The sequence below is a fragment of the Danio rerio genome, chromosome 7, assembly GCF_049306965.1.
Source record: "Danio rerio strain Tuebingen ecotype United States chromosome 7, GRCz12tu, whole genome shotgun sequence".
NCBI lineage: Eukaryota > Metazoa > Chordata > Actinopteri > Cypriniformes > Danionidae > Danio > Danio rerio.
The window spans coordinates 8339988-8362681 of NC_133182.1; the positions used below are offsets into that span (position 1 = coordinate 8339988).

A 22694-nucleotide genomic window follows, 5' to 3' on the forward strand; every position below is an offset into this window, starting at 1 on the left:
AATAGATTTTTTTTTCTGGAGCACACAGTAGTAGCATTAGCAAGTAGCATAGTAGTTTGTTTGTTTTGTTAGATTCCAGGGTTTAAATGGTGTCTCTTAGATTTTTTCAGGGAACACATACACCATTTGCCAAGTCAGGACTTTTGTTAAACTATTTGAATTTTGGTTTGTTCTCCACAAAACCCCAGAAAAAAAATGTAATATATAACATATGCTGCATTGAATCTTTATCTGCATTTCTGTATGTTTGTTTGTTTAAAGTTTACTGTCATGATGAATAGATTATTTCACACTCATTTTAACTGAAATAACACCATTAAACAAAACTACACAAGATTTATTTGAAATGCAATGCTTTTTAATCTGTTCACTTAATTCTTATATGAAGTGAAATCTCATGATCTGCCACTGATTACAAAAGGGTTGAAGCTGTAAGATCATTCTTTAACAGAATATGAAATTATTATTTAAAAACAAACAACAATGCTGAGTATGTTTCCTCTTTTAAAAGTCATTAAGCAGAAACTCATTTAGAAAGGATCAAATGAAGAAGAGCGCAAACAAAACCCAATCAAAGGTAAATCAACTGATACTCTGCTAGTGAACAATCTGTTTTTACATTACAGATCTTTTTCAACTGTATTCACTTTAATATCAGTGTAAGTGACGCCTTTGTACTGGCCCTTGGTTTCGTACTGTAACACACTGCCATTCTTGCAAGTGATCTTCACTGTGCCAGTGTACGGCAGGTCAAAACTGGCTCTGCCAATAGTAATGTGAACATCCACCTTCTTCTTTGGTGGGACTTCAACAGCGGTGGTCAGGGTTTCATTTCTCTCCTCCGTCTCCTCCATACCATAAGTGCTTTCAGTTCCAACAGTAACACTGTATTCTGTAGAAACTTCTACAACTTCGGGAATCCCAGCCTTCACCGACATACTGAATGTTGATGAGAAGCTGGAAGTCTCAGACCATGAAGATTTTTTAATTACTTTCTTTGAGCTTTCGATTGTTTGGTGCTGAGTAGCTGAGGTTTCGTTCTTACAAGTGACTGACTTGATCTCTTCCATAGCCACCTTTGGGATCAGCTCCTTGATGGTGGGATAGTTGACATTGGTGAGAACTGATGACTGAACTGCATTGAGAAACATGAACCCCATGCGGTTGATGTCTTCACTTGATCTTCCACAAATGCCAAGACAAAATCCAGAGCCGACATCCATGGGATATTCAGTTTTTAAACCCCAGTCTGTCATATGTGCAAAAAATTTCCCACCCTTGTTGGTCGAGAATTTGATGGCCCCGAGACGTGTTCCTGCTCCGTTCCCCCAGACGGACAGTGAGGTAAAAAGCTCTCCAGGTGAAAACACATACTCTTGATGTGATCCATAAGGTTCTCCGAAGGTTTTGTCTCTACCATCTGTAAGCCAGGCCCTGACACCCTTGATCTGCCATCCTCCTACCCAAACCCAGATCCTCTGCAAACTGGCACCATTTTTTTCACCAGCAAATAAAAACGGTGTACCTTCTTCACCACCACATTGCCATACTGTTATTGGGTAGGCCATCTCTGAGGAAATTAGATATAAAGATCACAAAATTAGCATCATGATTATTATATAGACACATTTTAATATGGTACATTTGTATTTTTCTCTTGAAGACCCAACAAGCATCCATAACAATTTTATTTGTTCCTTGTTTCTCATTAACTTGGTGTCACAATTACTGCTATATTATATAATATCCTTATGTCATTTAAAGTTTCAAACCGTGAGCTACATGCATTACATTTAAGGTGCCCATAACAAGAATTACACTCACTTGAATGAATGAAGTCTGAAGAAGAGCTTCTCAATATGCAACTCGTCAGGTGAAAGCCAGAGAAGTGACAAGCGTATGATTGGGATGCTGCTTAAATAGAGCTGGCAGTGCACACGCAGGCTCTATGAGTCAGACATTTGCATTAAAAAGGATAGATGCATTTGGTCATAAAGGGTTGGTCTCCTGTGGGAGAGCAGGGATGAAAGTAACAAAATGAAAAAGAAACAAAGCGAAAAATTCTTCAAGAGGAACTTTAAGCACACAAATGCATCTACTTCAAATATTTACCATGTGAACATGTTTAGAAATTCAGTGTATTTCATGTAGATATAAGGCTAGGCAACACTGCAAACATATCATCATGATATCATGTTTCATATCATTCAGTATTAATAATAATTAAAATAAAATATAATAAAAATAATAATTTTTTTAACAATATATTTAGAAGCATTAGGATTTTTTTGTCATTTACCCACTTTATTTTAATTTACTAATATTATTAGGGCAAATAGTCGAAAATAAAATATTTAAACAAAATTTCTGATCTCTTTATAACATTAGTGTTAGAGAGACTCTTAAAAGTGACATGTGTAAAGAAATGGCGGCAGGCAGATGTGGAGTGTTAATCACGCTGCTCAGTTATACTCTTAAATCGTACTTTAGAAGTGAAAGATGATTTTTCCTTTAATATTAAGAGTAAGGATAATCAAATGAGACGTGGATGTAAACACTTCGGCTTTGGAAAGGGCGTTATTTTTTCGCTTTTTTATCGGCCATGGCTTCACTGTCCAAAGAAACAACGTCGCATCAGACAAATGCGAAGAAATTCAAGTGACTGGGCGATTATAATGATGTGTCTGCTGTTTGATCAGTCTCCTGGGCCTTCTCCAATGGATTATGAAGGAAACTTTTCGAGTGATTCTAATGTGAAGCTCCGAGATTTGAATGATGTGCGGAACAGGTGTTCGGAAATCGCCGCGGAATACAGCTCAATATCTGACCGGTGGAGAGATTTGATTCCCTGTTTTGAAACAAGAGAAGTAATTAGTATGGATAATGGGTCGGTGGATATGTTTTCTACTTCTATGGTAGAAGGTGGAATGCTGAGGACACTGAGGCCAGAAGTTGGGTCAGCAGAAGGTGTTTTATTACGGGATTCAACGAATTCAAAGATAAGTGATTTAAGAGACATTTGTACCTTAAAGGGTTTGAATCAATGACTGTAAAAAATATGGACGACGCGACAGCCCCTTTTCCCATTGAACGCCTTGAGGGCAAAACGCCTGCTTGACAGGCACAAACTGTCGCAAAAGACTGCTGAAATTGGAGCCTTGACATGCACAGAAGGACTGTCTGATGGAGCCAGAGGAGGAGCCGCGAAAATGAGCAGAGTCGAGCTTCCAACCAAACGCTTTATGTAAAATCAACCACGCCTCCCGAACTTCTCAGCATGCGTTTGCTGTCATATCAACACAAATGGATGTAATAACGTTAACAAATATGAGGGTTTTATATATTCAATCGCGCCAGCTCCGGGCCGTAGCGCACATAACCTACTCGCGGCGTCGCGGGCTGATTCCGGCTCGCATGCGGCAGCGCCGGCTCGCTCGGCCGCCGCATCTTGCTTGATTGACTCGGGCTGGAATCGGGCATCAGTTCCTGTTATCAGCAAACTAATAAAGCCCGAAAAAAGCCCTGACCTTAGCGAATAAACAGTGTTCCACCAGGATCATGTATGTCAGAAACTGTAGTTTACTGCTGAACTCATGTTGTCATGGTAAAATAACACAGAAATCGAATAATAACACTTCAGTCTCCTGCTGAAGCTCAGACGCGCTGCTTTGAGAAACTGTCAATCACAGCTGTCAATCACGATGACACGCCCAGCATTAAATTACTGCTAAAAACAAACTGTTTACAAAAATGAAGATCTGCACCTATTTCAGCACAATAACCAGTGCCTTAATCGACCAGAACCATCTTTCGGGACATTTTATGGCAAGTGTAATAATTTTTTTTATTTGGGCTCAAGTCTCCTTTATTAACACGGAGGAGGCGGGCTTTATGACTTGTACTGCAGCCAGCCCCCAGGGGGCGATCTAACGGCCGAGACCTTCACTCAAACGCAGGCTTGCGGCACACTTGGTTTAAATATGGTTCATCTTAACATGAGAAGTCTGCTTCCAAAGATAAGTGAAGTGAGATATTTGTGACAGGAATTCAATGTTACTCTGTTTGGCTGCAGTGAAACATGGCTGGATGATTCAATATCGAGTGCAGAGATACATATACCAAACTACAACTTAATTCGAAAGGACAGAAATCTGAAAGGTGGAGGAGTATGTGTATATATTAGATCGGACGTTATGTTTAAACAGAGAATGGACTTGGATAGCCCCACGGTTGAAGCTGTTTGGTTGGACTTAATGTTACCGAGTAGCAAAGCAACTTTAGTTGGGTTTTGTTATCGCCCGCCTGATCAGAATGGTTATTTTGAAACTCTAGATGGGATTTAAAGTAAGTCAAATTGAGTCAAGTCAAATTTAAAGTAAGTCAAAAAAGTCAAGTCAAATTGGTCTTGTGCATATTTCTTTGCATGTTGAACAGACGTCGACCACAACAGGAAATAAAAAAAAAACTGCAACCATGTAATTGAATTTATTTATGTGTTAAATATTTCAAATAAATCACATGCGTTAACACGCTAATTTTGACGGCACTAATGTTTTTTTGACTCTAGAACATTCAGTGAGCATCAGTAACAATTCAGCTTGTCCTGTCATTCTTTGATTCTGTGTTGTTAAGGATTTTTGTGGCATGGACTGCATTCTCTGTGACAATTGCTTGTTTTTCTAGTTGTCCGGGCAGGATAGTTTACGATGGATATGTTGTGTTCAATAAAAGTGATGTGTGCAGCTATTACAGCATTAACTGTCCATTCTATCCAGCATAAAGTATAGAAATGTGCTGGCAGTGGTGCTCATTTTTTTTCTTTTTTTTTTAATGAAGAGTACAATGCGAGAATGGCTGAGCATAGACCCTTTTCACAGTGCTGGGTTTCTCAGCAGCAAAGGTCACCAAGCTTGGTAAACACAGAAGCAGGAGAGTACCAATGTGGTAGAGTAAAATAGTGTGAGTCTAATAGCCAGTGTTGTGCAAGTTACTTCTAAACTGTGTTACGTCTGTGTCTTTTTCTTTGTGTTCTTCTTTTTTTTATGAACCTTCCTTTGTTTTTCTTGGCTTTTGATACGAGTGTGCATGCGTCATTAATTGGAGAGGGGATAAAGATGCCAACGAGGAGGCGAAAGGAAGACACAGCTTTAGTGGACCAGACAGCATTTGATTTTGTGGTTGTTTTCTTGTCCTTCATAATTGTTTCTTTCTGGGGATTTATTAGTTCATTCGTTTGTTGTGGGGTAAGCATTTGTTATCGTTATTATTGGTTTTCTGGTAAAAATAAATTGATTTAAAAATGATTACAATGTTTACTAAGTTTCTCTTTTTATGTTGCTTTCTCTCTGTTTAAAACAAGCTATTATTTTTGAGAGAGGTTGTAACAACTGCAATACATTACAGATTACTTGTTACTGTTATATAAAAGTAATCCTTTACCTTTTAAAATTACTGCCTCAGAATTGTAACGTAACTCTTATGTTAATTTTTAGTTACTTTTACAAAAATAACTACAGAATAAGAATTTAACATTCTAAAACGAAAAATGTACTGCAGAGCATTTTACAGAAAGTGATATGATGTAGAATGATCTATCCAGGCTACTAATAATTTAGTATTTGGCAACGTGAAGGCTCAAGACAATGCAAAAAAGAATATCAGCCAGAATCACAAATGATCTAAATGTGTTTAAAGTATGGCAGAGGTAAAGTGATTATCTGGCAATATCTGTGAATAGCTTGGCTATATTCATATTAGACACAACAGGCCAACAGGCTTCTTTCTTTGGCTCTTGGCGAAGGCGGTCGCACTTTTTCCCTTTCCGTCCCACATCTCTCTCTGCTAGCTTCTCTTGTCTTCATCTTATTCTATCTCTGAGGCTCTCCTTGCCCTGCTATCCAAACGAATAAGGAATTATAGATTTGATCAACTTGTCTCTGAATGCAATTGACACCATCTTCTCGACGAGACTTGCCCTGCGGGGATGTTTGCAGCTGGATCCGTGATGGATCGGTGGGAGAAGTGGCGCGTCGTGTGCCTGGCTGCTCTCTCTCTCTCTGGAAGATGTTGAAGATATTTACCTATTCAGAACTTTGATAACAGGGTTTCTGCTGATGGGCTTATGTGGGGCCCTGGGGTATCAACGATTGAGGAAAGCGGTCAGTGCTGCTCAAAACCCCACCAGCCTGGCCGGTTTGATTGAAACGCTTATGGGTAGGCTCGCTAATAATGATGGTCCTAGACCGCAAATTGGAAAACATCGGGAATGAAAATAGCAGCTTTGCAACAACATTTGGCCAGATCTGGACACAAAGTGACGGAGATTAAATATCTGTGAAATTGTAGAAGTACTTTTCTACTCTTTCGGCTCCTTGTTTTTTTTCTGCCAGACGTTCTCGGCTCCAGGATTGCAAGATAAGGAGATGCTCTGAAATACCTGCTCCCTATCAAGGACACCTGTTAGACTCTACAGGCTTACATACACACAAACACACAACTACAGATAGACAATCACTACCTAGCCCCTCATCCTACGTCTTTGTGTGCTTTCACCTACTAGAGGGGGTAGGTGGGTCTGTGACTAGCGCCCCCTGGCTGCAGGAACAGATGGCTGCCCGCCCTCATCGAACTATATCTACCCCTGTTATGTCTTGTCTGTGTGTTCATGTGCTTGACTGCTGGGGCTTTTTTTCTCCCTGATCTCACTCTGCCCTAATTCAAGAGCAAGGTGAAAGGGAGTTTTTACGCCTCCCTCTCCTGAATTGTGTCCTAATGTGGGGGGGGGGGGGGGGGGGGGGGGTTACACTTTCATAACTTCGCTATATGAAAGTGTATGTGACAAATAAAGGCCTGATTTGATTTAACTGATTATATGTAAACTCCAATGCCATGACAAGATGTGCTTTTTATTTTCTTATTGTTTCCGTTATTTTATTCCCTTTAAATTCAAATGGTTCACTACATAAAATTGTCATGCACAAAGTGAGCATTATAAACATAGCTTTTTTCAGAAAAAAAGTGCAATTAAAGGAAAAACCCCTCAACCTCAGTCATTTTAGGCCATAGAAATAAATATATAGGCTAAATATCGCCTAACTGCTTAGAAAGAAAACAGATCAAACAAAGATCTAAATGCCTCTAAAAAGACTAAATGAATCCACTGACTGTACTGTCTTCCACCATTTTTATCTATTTGCTTCTTTTCCGCTGCTGGGAACCGGGCTGAGCCAATAGCCTCAGACCTCGAGCTGAGAGGCTGAAATCATACAGCATTCAAAGTAAAAAAGGTGCAAAAGCCAGAGGGAGCTTAACACATGCATATATTCACTAACCAAACAGGAAATAGAACTGAGGTATTTGTTATTTGTTAATGTCTTGCAGGCGAAAAGTTTGTTGTAACGCAAGCATTACTGAACATGTACTGAGTAAAATATTATTGAAACTGTGTTAGTAATGCCTAACACTACTGCATTACAGGAAAAAGTAATACGTTACTGTAATACATTACTTTTGTATTGCATTACTCCCAACACCGCTAATAGCTAACACCAGAAAGGAGAACAATGTAAAATTTACATTGTCCTGCCTGTTACAAACCCCTGATATTAGTCTAGGGAATAGGGTTTGATATTTATGTGCAATTAAAATAAATTTATATAAACAGTGAATTAAGTGCAAAAGACAACCGGAGTAGATACCAAAAATTTGTGACTATTTTCTTTATTTTTTTATTAATTTGTTGTTTTTCTTTACTGTTGGATAATGTAAATAATGGCAAAATAACGGCCTTTAAATAAACACGAAAAGAGTCTTACGAGTCCTATCTATCTATCTATCTACAAAGTACAAGGGGTGGCGCTCACCCCTAACCTAATGTACTATACATAAGAGTAGTCCTAAGTGTTGCAAAATGTATGTCACGTGACTTTCTTACCTGTCTGCTTCGTCCAAGCCTTGTAAACGGCGTAAACTGAGAAAATGGAATGAAATGAATAACGGATGGATAACGTGCACACAGAAACGGGCAACAACAAAATACACAGTAAGGGTGCTTTCACACCTGTGAATCCAGCTTTATTTGTATAGCGCTTTAACAATGTGAATTGTGTCAAAGCAGCTTCACATAAATGGTCATAGTAACTGGAACAGTGTAGTTCAGTTTTTAGTGTTTAAGTTTAGCTCAGTTCAGTGTGGTTTAAAATCATTACTGAGAGTTCAAACACTGAAGAGCCAATTCATCGATGCGTAGCTCTGCCAATCCTGAACCATGCAAGCCAGTGGCGACAGCAGAGAGGGAAAAAAAACTTAACCTGATAGGAGTGAAGAAAAAAACCTTGAGAGAACCAGACTCAGTTGGGCATGACCATTTTAATTTCTCCGCTGGCCAAAAGTCTCAGTCAAAAGCTTCAGTCACCGCGGTGGAGGCTAGAAGGTGGCCTCAGCGAAGACTCGTCTGTCCCTGGAGCGTCGCTGGAATCAGACTCATGTTCTCCACTCCCCATGACCATCAGTGCAGCAGCAGCTCAGGATATGTCCTGGTCCTGGAGATGGAAACCTTGGGATCATCTCGTCGCTGGTCTTGGATCCAGTCAGTGACTCTGCATAATCTGAGGGCCTCTGAGGTGAAAATAGAGAATAAAGAGAATAATTAGCGTAGCTGCTGTTTATAGTGTATATAAGCAAGATGTAGAAGCCTGTGTCTGAGCCTCGGACGTTATCAGGAAGGCTATTCCAGAGTGTAGGAGCCATGAAAGAGAAGGCTCGACCTCCTTTACTTGATTTTGCTATTCTAGGTACTACCAGAAACCCTGAGTTTTGAGATCTTTAAAGAGCGAGTTGGATTGCAGCGAGACAGAAGGTTGCTTAGATAAACAGGAGCTAGATTATTTAGAGCTTTATAGGTGAGAAGTAATATTTTAAATTCAATACGAAACTTAACAGGCAGCCAGTGTAAGGAGGATAAAATTGGGGTGATATGATCATATTTTCTAGACCTGGTAAGAACTCTGGCTGCTGCATTTTGTACTAGCTGAAGTTTGTTAATAGAGGATGCTGGGCAGCCAACAAACAGAGCATTACAGTAATCCAGCCTAGAAGTCATAAAAGCATGGACTAGCTTTTCTGCATCTGAGATGGATAGCATATTTTGTAATTTAGCGATATTTCTCAGATGAAAGAAGGCAGTTTTTGTGACATGGGATATATGGTTTTCAAAAGTTAGATTGCTGTCTAATATGAGACCCAGATCTTTTATAGTAGAGCTAAAGCTAACTTTGTATCCCTCTAATTGTAAATTGAGTTGTGAGATCTGCTGTGTACAAGATTTAGGCCCAATAAGTAATAATTCTGTTTTGTCGGAGTTTAAGAGAAGAAAATTGTTGGTCATCCAGTCTTTAATGTCTTTGATACACTCAGTTAGTTTAGAAAGTTCAGACGTCTCGTCAGGTTTAGTTGAAATATATAAGTGAGTATCATCTGCATAGCAGTGAAAGCTGATCCCATGTCTTCTAATAACGTCTCCCAGGGGTAGCATGTAAATTGTAAACAGCAAAGGGCCTAAAACTGATCCTTGAGGCACCCCATACTTTACTGGGCTGACTTGTGAAGGCTGTCCATTAATATTCACAACCTGGTAGCGGTCAGTTAAGTATGACTTAAACCATTGTAGAGCCAGTCCCTGGACACCTGTAGACTTTAAGCGATTTATGAGGATATTGTGGTCAGAGGTTTCAAATGGCGCACTAAGATCGAGTAAAACTAATAGCGAGTTGCACCCTCGGTCAGCAGCTAAGAGTAAATCATTGGTTATTTTCACTAATGCAGTTTCTGTACTGTGATGAGCCCTGAAACCTGACTGAAACACTTCAAAAATATTGTTCGTCTGCAGAAAGGAGCATAATTGAGTGGAAACAACTTTTTCTAGTATTTTAGACATAAATGGAAGATTTGAAATAGGCCTATAGTTAGCTAAGTTGTTGGTGTCTAGTTGCGGTTTCTTAATAATAGGCTTAATAACAGCTAGCTTGTAAGAGTTTGGAACATGGCCTATAGATAAAGAAGTGTTGATAATGTTAAGAAGAGGTTCTCCTATAGCAGGCAGCAGCTCTTTCAGTAATTTTGTTGGAATTGAGTTCAGCATACACGTAGCTGGTTTAACGCTATTTATAATTTTATCTAGCTCTTCCTGTTCTATGATTTTGAAGCAGTGTAGGTTATTACTATGATTCAATTAAATAATTACAGGATTTGGAGTATAAGCCAGTGCAGAAAGTTTGGCATCTCCTATTTTCTGTCTAAAGCCTTCTATTTTATCACTGAAAAAATTCATGAAGTCATCACTACTAATTTGCGGTGGAGTAGTTTGTTCTGGATGACTGAATATTTGCTAATTTAGAGATGGTGTTAAATAAAAATCTAGGATTGTTATGATTATTTTCTATCAGTTTGCGCAGGTGCTCGGTCCTGGCAGATTTTAGAGCCCTCCTATAGCTGGACATACTGTCTTTGTACGCAATTCTAAAGACCTCTAAATTAGTTTTTTTCCATTTACGTTCCAGGGCGCGGGTTGCTGTTTTAAGCGCACGAGTATAATAATAATAATACCTTTTATTTTTAGGCGCCTTTCAAAGCACTCAAGGACACCTTACAGCAGATTACAAGCACATCATAAAAATGCAAGCAGTAAAAATGACAATCAGCATAATTAAACCAGCAAATCATTAAAAGCTATCCTAAACAAAAACGTCTTTATCTGAGATTTAAAATTGGAAATAGAGTCCATCTGGCGAATGTGCAAAGGCAGGGAATTCCATAACTTCGGTGCTGTACAACTTAAAGCCCTGCCTCCAAATGACTTCATCTTAAAGTGTGGGACAGATAACAGTTCAGCAGAAGATGATCTCAGTGAGCGTGAAGGAGTGTACAAATGAAGAAGATCAGAAAGATAGCGAGGGGCCAGGTTATGAAGAGCTTTGTATGTTAAGAGGAGGATTTTGTATTGTATACGATAGTGAACAGGAAGCCAGTGCAGGTGAAAGAGAATCGGAGTTATGTGATCAGAAGTACGCGAGCAGGTGACTATCCTAGCCGCTGAATTCTGAATCAACTGTAGTTTATGAATTTGTTTATCAGGAATACCAGAGAGAAGCGAGTTACAGTAATCAATCCGTGATGTAACCAAAGCATGAACAAGCACTTCAGTACTTTGTTGAGATAGTGAAGGGCGAAGTCTTGCAATGTTACGCAAATGAAAAAAGGCAGAACGTGAGATATTACTAATTTGAGAACTAAATGAGAGCATGCCATCCAGTATAACCCCAAGACTTTTCACTTGGGTTGAGAAATTGACTGGGGAGTTATCAACAAACAGGGTAAAAGATTGAGCTTTGGATAAAACAGATTTTGAGCCAACCAAAAGGGCTTCGGTTTTACTGGCATTTAACTTTAAGAAATTATTAGTCATCCATGTATTAATCTCATTTAGACATTTGGTAAGGTCAGAAGGGGGGTGCGATGTTGTAGGTTTTGTGGAGATATAAACTTGTGTATCGTCTGCATAAAAATGAAAATGTATGCCAAAAGAACGAAATATATGACCTAAAGGTAGGATATAAATAATAAATAAAAGTGGCCCCAATACTGACCCTTGAGGAACACCATGAAGGATTGAAACAGGATCGGAGCGTCTATTTTTTATCTGCACAAACTGTTTTCTGTCACTTAAATAGGAAGAGAACCAGCAAAGTGCGTTGTCAGCTATTCCTATAGAAGCCAGTCGTTCCAATAATAGTGAATGACTAATAGTATCGAAAGCCGCAGTAATATCTAAAAGAATAAGTATGGACAGGTAACCAGAATCAGCAGCTAAAAGAAGATCATTTACAACCTTAGTGAGGGCTGTTTCTGTGCTGTGTTTAGGGCGAAACCCAGATTGAAAGTGCTCATAGATGTTATTAGTAAGCAGATGTGATTGAAGTTGAGCTGCTACTGTTCTTTCCAGTATTTTTGAAACAAACGGAAGGTTGGCAATTGGCCTAAAATTGTTTAGGTCATTAGTATCAGCCCCAGTCTTTTTGAGTATTGGAGTTATAGAGGCCATTTTTAAAGATGAAGGAACAGTAGCAGTTGATAGTGAAGAACACACTATAGATGTAATAAAAGAGGATAGTGAATTAATGCAAGACTTAACTAAAACAGTAGGTAGGGGATCAAGTGAGCAGGTAGAGGTCTTAGACTTCATGATCTCCCTAGTAATAAAATCAACTGAGGGCAGTTCAAAATTAGAGAGAATACTCACTGACCCGCTAACATGGCTATAATCATACTGATAATTGGGAACAATCAAAACAGAATTTAGCAATTCATGATGAATATGATCAGTCTTAGCATGGAGAAAATTAGAGTAGGGAACACACTGAATAGGATCAAGGGAAACAGAATCATGTGGTTTCAACAATTTGGCAACAGTACTGAACAAAGTTCTTGTATTTGAATGTCCACTGGTGATGAGATTTGAGTATGACTATTATACCATGGTATAGTTTTAATCTCTCTAGCCTTTTTTAATTTGATGGGTGCCACAGTATTTAGTGTGCTAGTAAAGATGGCATCCATACTGCTGGTTACTACATCAAGATCATTTGAGTTTGCGGGTGCATTACGAAATAGAGAAAGATCAGGTAAGTTATTGATAAATTCATCTTTAGTTGACGGAACAATAGTTCTACTAGGGCGGAGTATTGGAGCGGGTTTGCTGATTTCAGGTAAACACAGCTTATATAGGAAGAGGTAGTGATCTGTAATATCATCACTTTGTGGTATAATGTCTACGTCAATAACCTCGATTCCATAAGACAGAATTAGATCTAATGTATGCTTTAAGCGATGGGTTGGACCCACAACGTTTTGCTTTATCCCAAGTGAGTGTATTAAATCCATAAACGCGAGCCCTAATGTATCGTTAGCGTCATCTATATGGATGTTAAAGTCACCTACAATTAGCATTTTATCAGTTTTGACTAGTAAGTCAGAAATAAAATCAAAAAATTCTTTTAGAAAATTGACATAGGGTCCTGGGGGTCTATATATGGTGATTAAAGCGAGAGATAACATAGGTTTTTGCATAGTATCTGGAAGCTGAACATTAAGCACTAATACTTCAAAGGAGCTAAACATAAGTCCTTTTCTCTGATTAATATTAAGGAAATCACTAAAGATTGATGCAACTCCACCACCACGACCAGTATGACGAGCCTCATGTTTATATAAGAATCCTGGGGGAGTTGCTTTATTTAAGCTAATATAGTCATTTTGTTTCAGCCAGGTTTCAGTGAGACAGAGTGCATTAAGATTGTTATCTGTTATTATTTCATTTATGATAAGTGCTTTATTTGCAAGTGACCTGATGTTTAGGAGACCAAGCTTTACGAAATTTGTATTTTCACTTTTTACTGGTTTTTCTGATTTGATTCTTAATAGATTTTTTTTCTGGAGCACACAGTAGTAGCATTAGCAAGTAGCATAGTAGTTTGTTTGTTTTGTTAGATTCCAGGGTTTAAATGGTGTCTCTCACATTTTTTCAGGGAACACATACACCATTTGCCAAGTCAGGACTTTTGTTAAACTATTTGAATTTAGTTTGTTTTCCACAAAACCCCAGAAAAAATTGTAATATATAACATATGCTGCATTGAATCTTTATCTGCGTTTCTGTATGTTTATTTGTTTAGAGTTTACTGTCATGATGAATAGATTATTTCACACTCATTTTTAACTGAAATAACACCATTAAACAAAACTACACAAGATTTATTTGAAATGCAATGCTTTTTATTCTGTTCACTTAAACACTTAATTCTTATAAGTGAAATCACATGATCTGCCACTGATTACAAAAGGGTTGAAGCTGTAAGATCATTCTTTAACAGAATATGAAACGATTATTTAAAAACAACAATGCTGAGTATGTTTCCTCTTTTAAAAAACATTAAGCAGAAACTCATTTAGAAAGGATCAAATGAAGAAGAGTGCAAACAAAACCCAATCAAAGGTAAATCAACTGATACTCTGCTGCTGAACAATCTGTTTTTACATTACAGATCTTTTTCAACCGTATTCACTTTAATATCAGTGTAAGTGACGCCTTTGTACTGGCCCTTGGTTTCGTACTGTAACTCACTGCCATTCTTGCAAGTGATCTTCACTGTGCCAGTGTACGGCAGGTCAAAACTGGCTCTGCCAATAGTAATGTGAACATCCACCTTCTTCTTTGGTGGGACTTCAACAGCGGTGGTCAGGGTTTCATTTCTCTCCTCTTCCTCCTCCAGACCATAAGTGCTTTCAGTTCCAACAGTAACACTGTATTCTGTAGAAACTTCTACAACTTCGGGAATCCCAGCCTTCACCGACATACTGAATGTTGATGAGAAGCTGGAAGTCTCAGACCATGAAGATTTTTTAATCACTTTCTTTGAGCTTTCGATTGTTTGGTGCTGAGTAGCTGAGGTTTCGTTCTTACAAGTGACTGACTTGATCTCTTCCATAGCCACCTTTGGGATCAGCTCCTTGATGGTGGGATACTTGACATTGGTGAGAACTGATGACTGAACTGCATTGAGAAACATGAACCCCATGAGGTTGATGTCTTCACTTGATCTTCCACAAATGCCAAGACAAAATCCAGAGCCGACATCCATGGGATATTCAGTTTTTAAACCCCAGTCTGTCATATGTGCAAAAAATTTCCCACCCTTGTTGGTCGTGAATTTGATGGCCCCGAGACGTGTTCCTGCTCCGTTCCCCCAGACGGACAGTGAGGTAAAAAGCTCTCCAGGTGAAAACACATACTCTTGATGTGATCCATAAGGTTCTCCGAAGGATTTTTCTCTTCCATCTGTAAGCCAGGCCCTGACACCCTTGATCTGCCATCCTCCAACCCAAACCCAGATCCTCTGCAAACTGGCCCCATTATTTTCACCAGTAAATGAAAACGGTGTACCTCCTCCACTACCACATTGCCCTAATGTTGTTGGGTAGGCCATCTCTGAGGAAATTAGATATAAAGATCACAAAATTAGCATCATGATTATTATATAGACAAATTTTAATATGGTACATTTGTATTTTTTTCTTGAAGACCCAACAAGCATCCATAACACTTTTATTTGTTCCTTGTTTCTCATTAACTTGGTGTCACAATTACTGCTATATTATATAATATCCTTATGTCATTTAAAGTTTCAAACCGTGAGCTACACGCATTACATTTAAGGTGCCCATAACAAGAATTACACTCACTTGAATGAATGAAGTCTGAAGAAGAGCTTCTCAATATGCAACTCGTCAGGTGAAAGCCAGAAAAGTGACAAGAGCATGATTGGGATGCTGCTTAAATAGAGCTGGCAGTGCACACGCTCTGGGTCTATGAGTCAGACATTTGCATTAAAAAGGATAGATGCATTTGGTCATAAAGGGTTGGTCTCCTGTGGGAGAGCAGGGATGAAAGTAACAAAATGAAAAAGAAACAAAGCGAAAAATTCTTCAAGAGGAACTTCAAGCACACAAATGCATCTACTTCAAATATTTACCATGTGAACATGTTTAGAAAGTCAGTGTATTTCATGTAGATATAAGGCTAGGCAACACTGCAAACATATCATCATGATATCATGTTTCATATCATTCAGTATTAATAATTATTAAAATAAAATATAATAAAAATAATAATTTTTTTAACAATATATTTAGAAGCATTAGGATTTTTTTGTCATTTACCCACTTTATTTTAATTTACTAATATTATTAGGGCAAATAGTCGAAAATAAAATATTTAAACAAAATTTCTGATCTCTTTATAACATTAGTGTTAAAGAGACTCTTAAAAGTGACATGTGTAAAGAAATGGCGGCAGGCAGATGTGGAGTGTTAATCACGCTGCTCAGTTATACTCTTAAATCGTACTTTAGAAGTGAAAGATGATTTTTCCTTTAATATTAAGAGTAAGGATAATCAAATGAGACGTGGATGTAAACACTTCGGCTTTGGAAAGGGCGTTATTTTTTCGCTTTTTTATCGGCCATGGCTTCACTGTCCAAAGAAACAACGTCGCATCAGACAAATGCGAAGAAATTCAAGTGACTGGGCGATTATAATGATGTGTCTGCTGTTTGATCAGTCTCCTGGGCCTTCTCCAATGGATTATGAAGGAAACTTTTCGAGTGATTCTAATGTGAAGCTCCGAGATTTGAATGATGTGCGGAACAGGTGTTCGGAAATCGCCGCGGAATAGAGCTCAATATCTGACCGGTGGAGAGATTTGATTCCCTGTTTTGAAACAAGAGAAGTAATTAGTATGGATAATGGGTCGGTGGATATGTTTTCTACTTCTATGGTAGAAGGTGGAATGCTGAGGACACTGAGGCCAGAAGTTGGGTCAGCAGAAGGTGTTTTATTACGGGATTCAACGAATTCAAAGATAAGTGATTTAAGAGACATTTGTACCTTAAAGGGTTTGAATCAATGACTGTAAAAAATATGGACGACGCGACAGCCCCTTTTCCCATTGAACGCCTTGAGGGCAAAACGCCTGCTTGACAGGCACAAACTGTCGCAAAAGACTGCTGAAATTGGAGCCTTGACATGCGCAGAAGGACTGTCTGATGGAGCCAGAGGAGGAGCCGCGAAAATGAGCAGAGTCGAGCTTCCAACCAAACGCTTTATGTAAAATCAACCACGCCTCCCGAACTTCTCAGCATGCGTTTGCTGTCATATCAACACAAATGGATGTAATAACGTTAACAAATATGAGGGTTTTATATATTCAATCGCGCCAGCTCCGGGCCGTAGCGCACATAACCTACTCGCGGCGTCGCGGGCTGATTCCGGCTCGCATGCGGCAGCGCCGGCTCGCTCGGCCGCCGCATCTTGCTTGATTGACTCGGGCTGGAATCGGGCATCAGTTCCTGTTATCAGCAAACTAATAAAGCCCGAAAAAAGCCCTGACCTTAGCGAATAAACAGTGTTCCACCAGGATCATGTATGTCAGAAACTGTAGTTTACTGCTGAACTCATGTTGTCATGGTAAAATAACACAGAAATCGAATAATAACACTTCAGTCTCCTGCTGAAGCTCAGACGCGCTGCTTTGAGAAACTGTCAATCACAGCTGTCAATCACGATGACACGCCCAGCATTAAATTACTGCTAAAAACAAACTGTTTACAAAAATGAAGATCTGCACCTATTTCAGCACAATAACCAGTGCCTTAATCGACCAGAACCATCTTTCGGGACATTTTATGGCAAGTGTAATAATTTTTTTTATTTGGGCTCAAGTCTCCTTTATTAACACGGAGGAGGCGGGCTTTATGACTTGTACTGCAGCCAGCCCCCAGGGGGCGATCTAACGGCCGAGACCTTCACTCAAACGCAGGCTTGCGGCACACTTGGTTTAAATATGGTTCATCTTAACATGAGAAGTCTGCTTCCAAAGATAAGTGAAGTGAGATATTTGTGACAGGAATTCAATGTTACTCTGTTTGGCTGCAGTGAAACATGGCTGGATGATTCAATATCGAGTGCAGAGATACATATACCAAACTACAACTTAATTCGAAAGGACAGAAATCTGAAAGGTGGAGGAGTATGTGTATATATTAGATCGGACGTTATGTTTAAACAGAGAATGGACTTGGATAGCCCCACGGTTGAAGCTGTTTGGTTGGACTTAATGTTACCGAGTAGCAAAGCAACTTTAGTTGGGTTTTGTTATCGCCCGCCTGATCAGAATGGTTATTTTGAAACTCTAGATGGGATTTAAAGTAAGTCAAATTGAGTCAAGTCAAATTTAAAGTAAGTCAAAAAAGTCAAGTCAAATTGGTCTTGTGCATATTTCTTTGCATGTTGAACAGACGTCGACCACAACAGGAAATAAAAAAAAAACTGCAACCATGTAATTGAATTTATTTATGTGTTAAATATTTCAAATAAATCACATGCGTTAACACGCTAATTTTGACGGCACTAATGTTTTTTTGACTCTAGAACATTCAGTGAGCATCAGTAACAATTCAGCTTGTCCTGTCATTCTTTGATTCTGTGTTGTTAAGGATTTTTGTGGCATGGACTGCATTCTCTGTGACAATTGCTTGTTTTTCTAGTTGTCCGGGCAGGATAGTTTACGATGGATATGTTGTGTTCAATAAAAGTGATGTGTGCAGCTATTACAGCATTAACTGTCTATTCTATTCAGCATAAAGTATAGAAATGTGCTGGCAGTGGTGCTCATTTTTTTTCTTTTTTTTTTAATGAAGAGTACAATGCGAGAATGGCTGAGCATAGACCCTTTTCACAGTGCTGGGTTTCTCAGCAGCAAAGGTCACCAAGCTTGGTAAACACAGAAGCAGGAGAGTACCAATGTGGTAGAGTAAAATAGTGTGAGTCTAATAGCCAGTGTTGTGCAAGTTACTTCTAAACTGTGTTACGTCTGTGTCTTTTTCTTTGTGTTCTTCTTTTTTTTATGAACCTTCCTTTGTTTTTCTTGGCTTTTGATACGAGTGTGCATGCGTCATTAATTGGAGAGGGGATAAAGATGCCAACGAGGAGGCGAAAGGAAGACACAGCTTTAGTGGACCAGACAGCATTTGATTTTGTGGTTGTTTTCTTGTCCTTCATAATTGTTTCTTTCTGGGGATTTATTAGTTCATTCGTTTGTTGTGGGGTAAGCATTTGTTATCGTTATTATTGGTTTTCTGGTAAAAATAAATTGATTTAAAAATGATTACAATGTTTACTAAGTTTCTCTTTTTATGTTGCTTTCTCTCTGTTTAAAACAAGCTATTATTTTTGAGAGAGGTTGTAACAACTGCAATACATTACAGATTACTTGTTACTGTTATATAAAAGTAATCCTTTACCTTTTAAAATTACTGCCTCAGAATTGTAACGTAACTCTTATGTTAATTTTTAGTTACTTTTACAAAAATAACTACAGAATAAGAATTTAACATTCTAAAACGAAAAATGTACTGCAGAGCATTTTACAGAAAGTGATATGATGTAGAATGATCCATCCAGGCTACTAATAATTTAGTATTTGGCAACGTGAAGGCTCAAGACAATGCAAAAAAGAATATCAGCCAGAATCACAAATGATCTAAATGTGTTTAAAGTATGGCAGAGGTAAAGTGATTATTTGGCAATATCTGTGAATAGCTTGGCTATATTCATATTAGACACAACAGGCCAACAGGCTTCTTTCTTTGGCTCTTGGCGAAGGCGGTCGCACTTTTTCCCTTTCCGTCCCACATCTCTCTCTGCTAGCTTCTCTTGTCTTCATCTTATTCTATCTCTGAGGCTCTCCTTGCCCTGCTATCCAAACGAATAAGGAATTATAGATTTGATCAACTTGTCTCTGAATGCAATTGACACCATCTTCTCGACGAGACTTGCCCTGCGGGGATGTTTGCAGCTGGATCCGTGATGGATCGGTGGGAGAAGTGGCGCGTCGTGTGCCTGGCTGCTCTCTCTCTCTCTGGAAGATGTTGAAGATATTTACCTATTCAGAACTTTGATAACAGGGTTTCTGCTGATGGGCTTATGTGGGGCCCTGGGGTATCAACGATTGAGGAAAGCGGTCAGTGCTGCTCAAAACCCCACCAGCCTGGCCGGTTTGATTGAAACGCTTATGGGTAGGCTCGCTAATAATGATGGTCCTAGACCGCAAATTGGAAAACATCGGGAATGAAAATAGCAGCTTTGCAACAACATTTGGCCAGATCTGGACACAAAGTGACGGAGATTAAATATCTGTGAAATTGTAGAAGTACTTTTCTACTCTTTCGGCTCCTTGTTTTTTTTCTGCCAGACGTTCTTGGCTCCAGGATTGCAAGATAAGGAGATGCTCTGAAATACCTGCTCCCTATCAAGGACACCTGTTAGACTCTACAGGCTTACATACACACAAACACACAACTACAGATAGACAATCACTACCTAGCCCCTCATCCTACGTCTTTGTGTGCTTTCACCTACTAGAGGGGGTAGGTGGGTCTGTGACTAGCGCCCCCTGGCTGCAGGAACAGATGGCTGCCCGCCCTCATCGAACTATATCTACCCCTGTTATGTCTTGTCTGTGTGTTCATGTGCTTGACTGCTGGGGCTTTTTTTCTCCCTGATCTCACTCTGCCCTAATTCAAGAGCAAGGTGAAAGGGAGTTTTTACGCCTCCCTCTCCTGAATTGTGTCCTAATGTGGGGGGGGGGGGGGGGGGGGGGGGGGGGTTACACTTTCATAACTTCGCTATATGAAAGTGTATGTGACAAATAAAGGCCTGATTTGATTTAACTGATTATATGTAAACTCCAATGCCATGACAAGATGTGCTTTTTATTTTCTTATTGTTTCCGTTATTTTATTCCCTTTAAATTCAAATGGTTTACTACATAAAATTGTCATGCACAAAGTGAGCATGATAAACATAGCTTTTTTCAGAAAAAAAGTGCAATTAAAGGAAAAACCCCTCAACCTCAGTCATTTTAGGCCATAGAAATAAATATATAGGCTAAATATCGCCTAACTGCTTAGAAAGAAAACAGATCAAACAAAGATCTAAATGCCTCTAAAAAGACTAAATGAATCCACTGACTGTACTGTCTTCCACCATTTTTATCTATTTGCTTCTTTTCCGCTGCTGGGAACCGGGCTGAGCCAATAGCCTCAGACCTCGAGCTGAGAGGCTGAAATCATTCAGCATTCAAAGTAAAAAAGGTGCAAAAGCCAGAGGGAGCTTAACACATGCATATATTCACTAACCAAACAGGAAATAGAACTGAGGTATTTGTTATTTGTTAATGTCTTGCAGGCGAAAAGTTTGTTGTAACGCAAGCATTACTGAACATGTACTGAGTAAAATATTATTGAAACTGTGTTAGTAATGCCTAACACTACTGCGTTACAGGAAAAAGTAATACGTTACTGTAATACATTACTTTTGTATTGCATTACTCCCAACACCGCTAATAGCTAACACCAGAAAGGAGAACAATGTAAAATTTACATTGTCCTGCCTGTTACAAACCCCTGATGTTAGTCTAGGGAATAGGGTTTGACATTTATGTGCAATTAAAATAAATTTATATAAACAGTGAATTAAGTGCAAAAGACAACCGGAGTAGATACCAAAAATTTGTGACTATTTTCTTTATTTTTTATTAATTTGTTGTTTTTGTTTACTGTTAGATAATGTAAATAAAGGCAAAATAACGGCCTTTAAATAAACACGCAAAGACTCTTCCGAGTCCTACCTATCTATCTATCTATCTACAAAGTACAAGGGGTGACGCTCACCCCTAACCTAATGTACTATACATAAGAGTAGTCCTAAGTGTTGCAAAATGTATGTCACGTGACTTTCTTACCTGTCTGCTTCGTTCAAGCCTTGTAAACAGTGTAAACTGAGAAAATGGAATGAGATGAATAACGGATGGATAACATGCACACAGAAACGGGCAACAATCAGACTCATGTTCTCCACTCCCCATGACCATCAGCGCAGCAGCAGCTTAGGATATGTCCTGGTCCCGGATGTGGAAACCTTGGGATCATCTCGTCGCTGGTCTTAGATCCAGTCAGTGACTCTGCATAATCTGAGGACCTCGGGATGAGTATCCCCAGGTGAAAATAGAGAATAAAGAGAATAATTAGCGTAGCTGCTGTTTATAGTGTATATAAGCAAGATGCAGAAGCCTGTGTGGAACCTGCTAGGTGATGCATTGAGTGTATGCTTTACTAAACAGATAGGTCTTTAATCTAGTTTTGAACTGGGAGAGTGTGTCTGAGCCTCGGACGTTATCAGGAAGGCTATTCCAGAGTGTAGGAGCCATGAAAGAGAAGGCTCGACCTCCTTTACTTGATTTTTCTATTCTAGGTACTACCAGAAGCCCTGAGTTTTGAGATCTTAAGGAGCGAGTTGGATTGTAGCGAGACAGAAGGTTGGTTAGATAAACAGGAGCTAGATTATTTAGAGCTTTATAGGTGAGAAGTAATATTTTAAATTCAATACGAAACTTAACAGGCAGCCAGTGTAAGGAGGATAAAGTTGGTGTGATATGATCATATTTTCTAGACCTGGTCAGAACTCTGGCAGCTGCATTTTGTACTAATTGAAGTTTGTTAATAGAGGATGCTGGGCAGCCAGCAAACAGAGCATTACAGTAATCCAGCCTAGAAGTCATAAAAGCATGGACTAGCTTTTCTGCATCTGAGATGGATAGCATATTACGTAATTTAGCGATATTTCTCAGATGAAAGAAGGCAGTTTTTGTGACATGGGATATATGGTTTTCAAAAGTTAGATTGCTGTCTAATATGAGACCCAGATCTTTTATAGTAGAGCTAAAGCTAACTTTGTATCCCTCTAATTGTAAATTGAGTTGCGAGATCTGCTGTGTACAAGATTTAGGCCCAATAAGTAATAATTCTGTTTTGTTGTAGTTTAAGAGAAGAAAATTGTTGGTCATCCAGTCTTTAATGTCTTTGATACACTCAGTTAGTTTAGACAGTTCAGACGTCTCGTCAGGTTTAGTTGAAATATATAATTGAGTATCATCTGCATAGCAGTGAAAGCTGATCCCATGTCTTCTAATAACGTCTCCCAAAGGTAGCATGTAAATTGTAAACAGTACAGGGCCTAGAACTGAT

The 22694-nt window shown here is 39.0% G+C and overlaps 2 protein-coding genes across 2 annotated transcripts; both read right to left on the minus strand.

The window, feature by feature from the left end:
* Positions 1–340: 340 nt before the first annotated feature.
* Positions 341–1852, minus strand: jac6 (jacalin 6). Its single transcript, NM_001110406.1, has 2 exons — positions 1825–1852; positions 341–1570 (listed from the first exon to the last, which is right to left on the minus strand). Exon 2 carries the CDS (start codon positions 1566–1568, stop codon positions 621–623), a length of 948 nt encoding a protein of 315 aa, NP_001103876.1. The 5' UTR covers positions 1569–1570; positions 1825–1852; the 3' UTR covers positions 341–620.
* Positions 1853–13805: 11953 nt separating this feature from the next.
* Positions 13806–15360, minus strand: ntrnl3 (natterin-like protein 3). Its single transcript, NM_001386637.1, has 2 exons — positions 15295–15360; positions 13806–15040 (listed from the first exon to the last, which is right to left on the minus strand). The coding sequence occupies exon 2, from the start codon at positions 15036–15038 to the stop codon at positions 14091–14093; it is 948 nt and encodes a 315-aa protein (NP_001373566.1). The 5' UTR covers positions 15039–15040; positions 15295–15360; the 3' UTR covers positions 13806–14090.
* Between the last annotated feature and the right edge of the window lie 7334 nt (positions 15361–22694).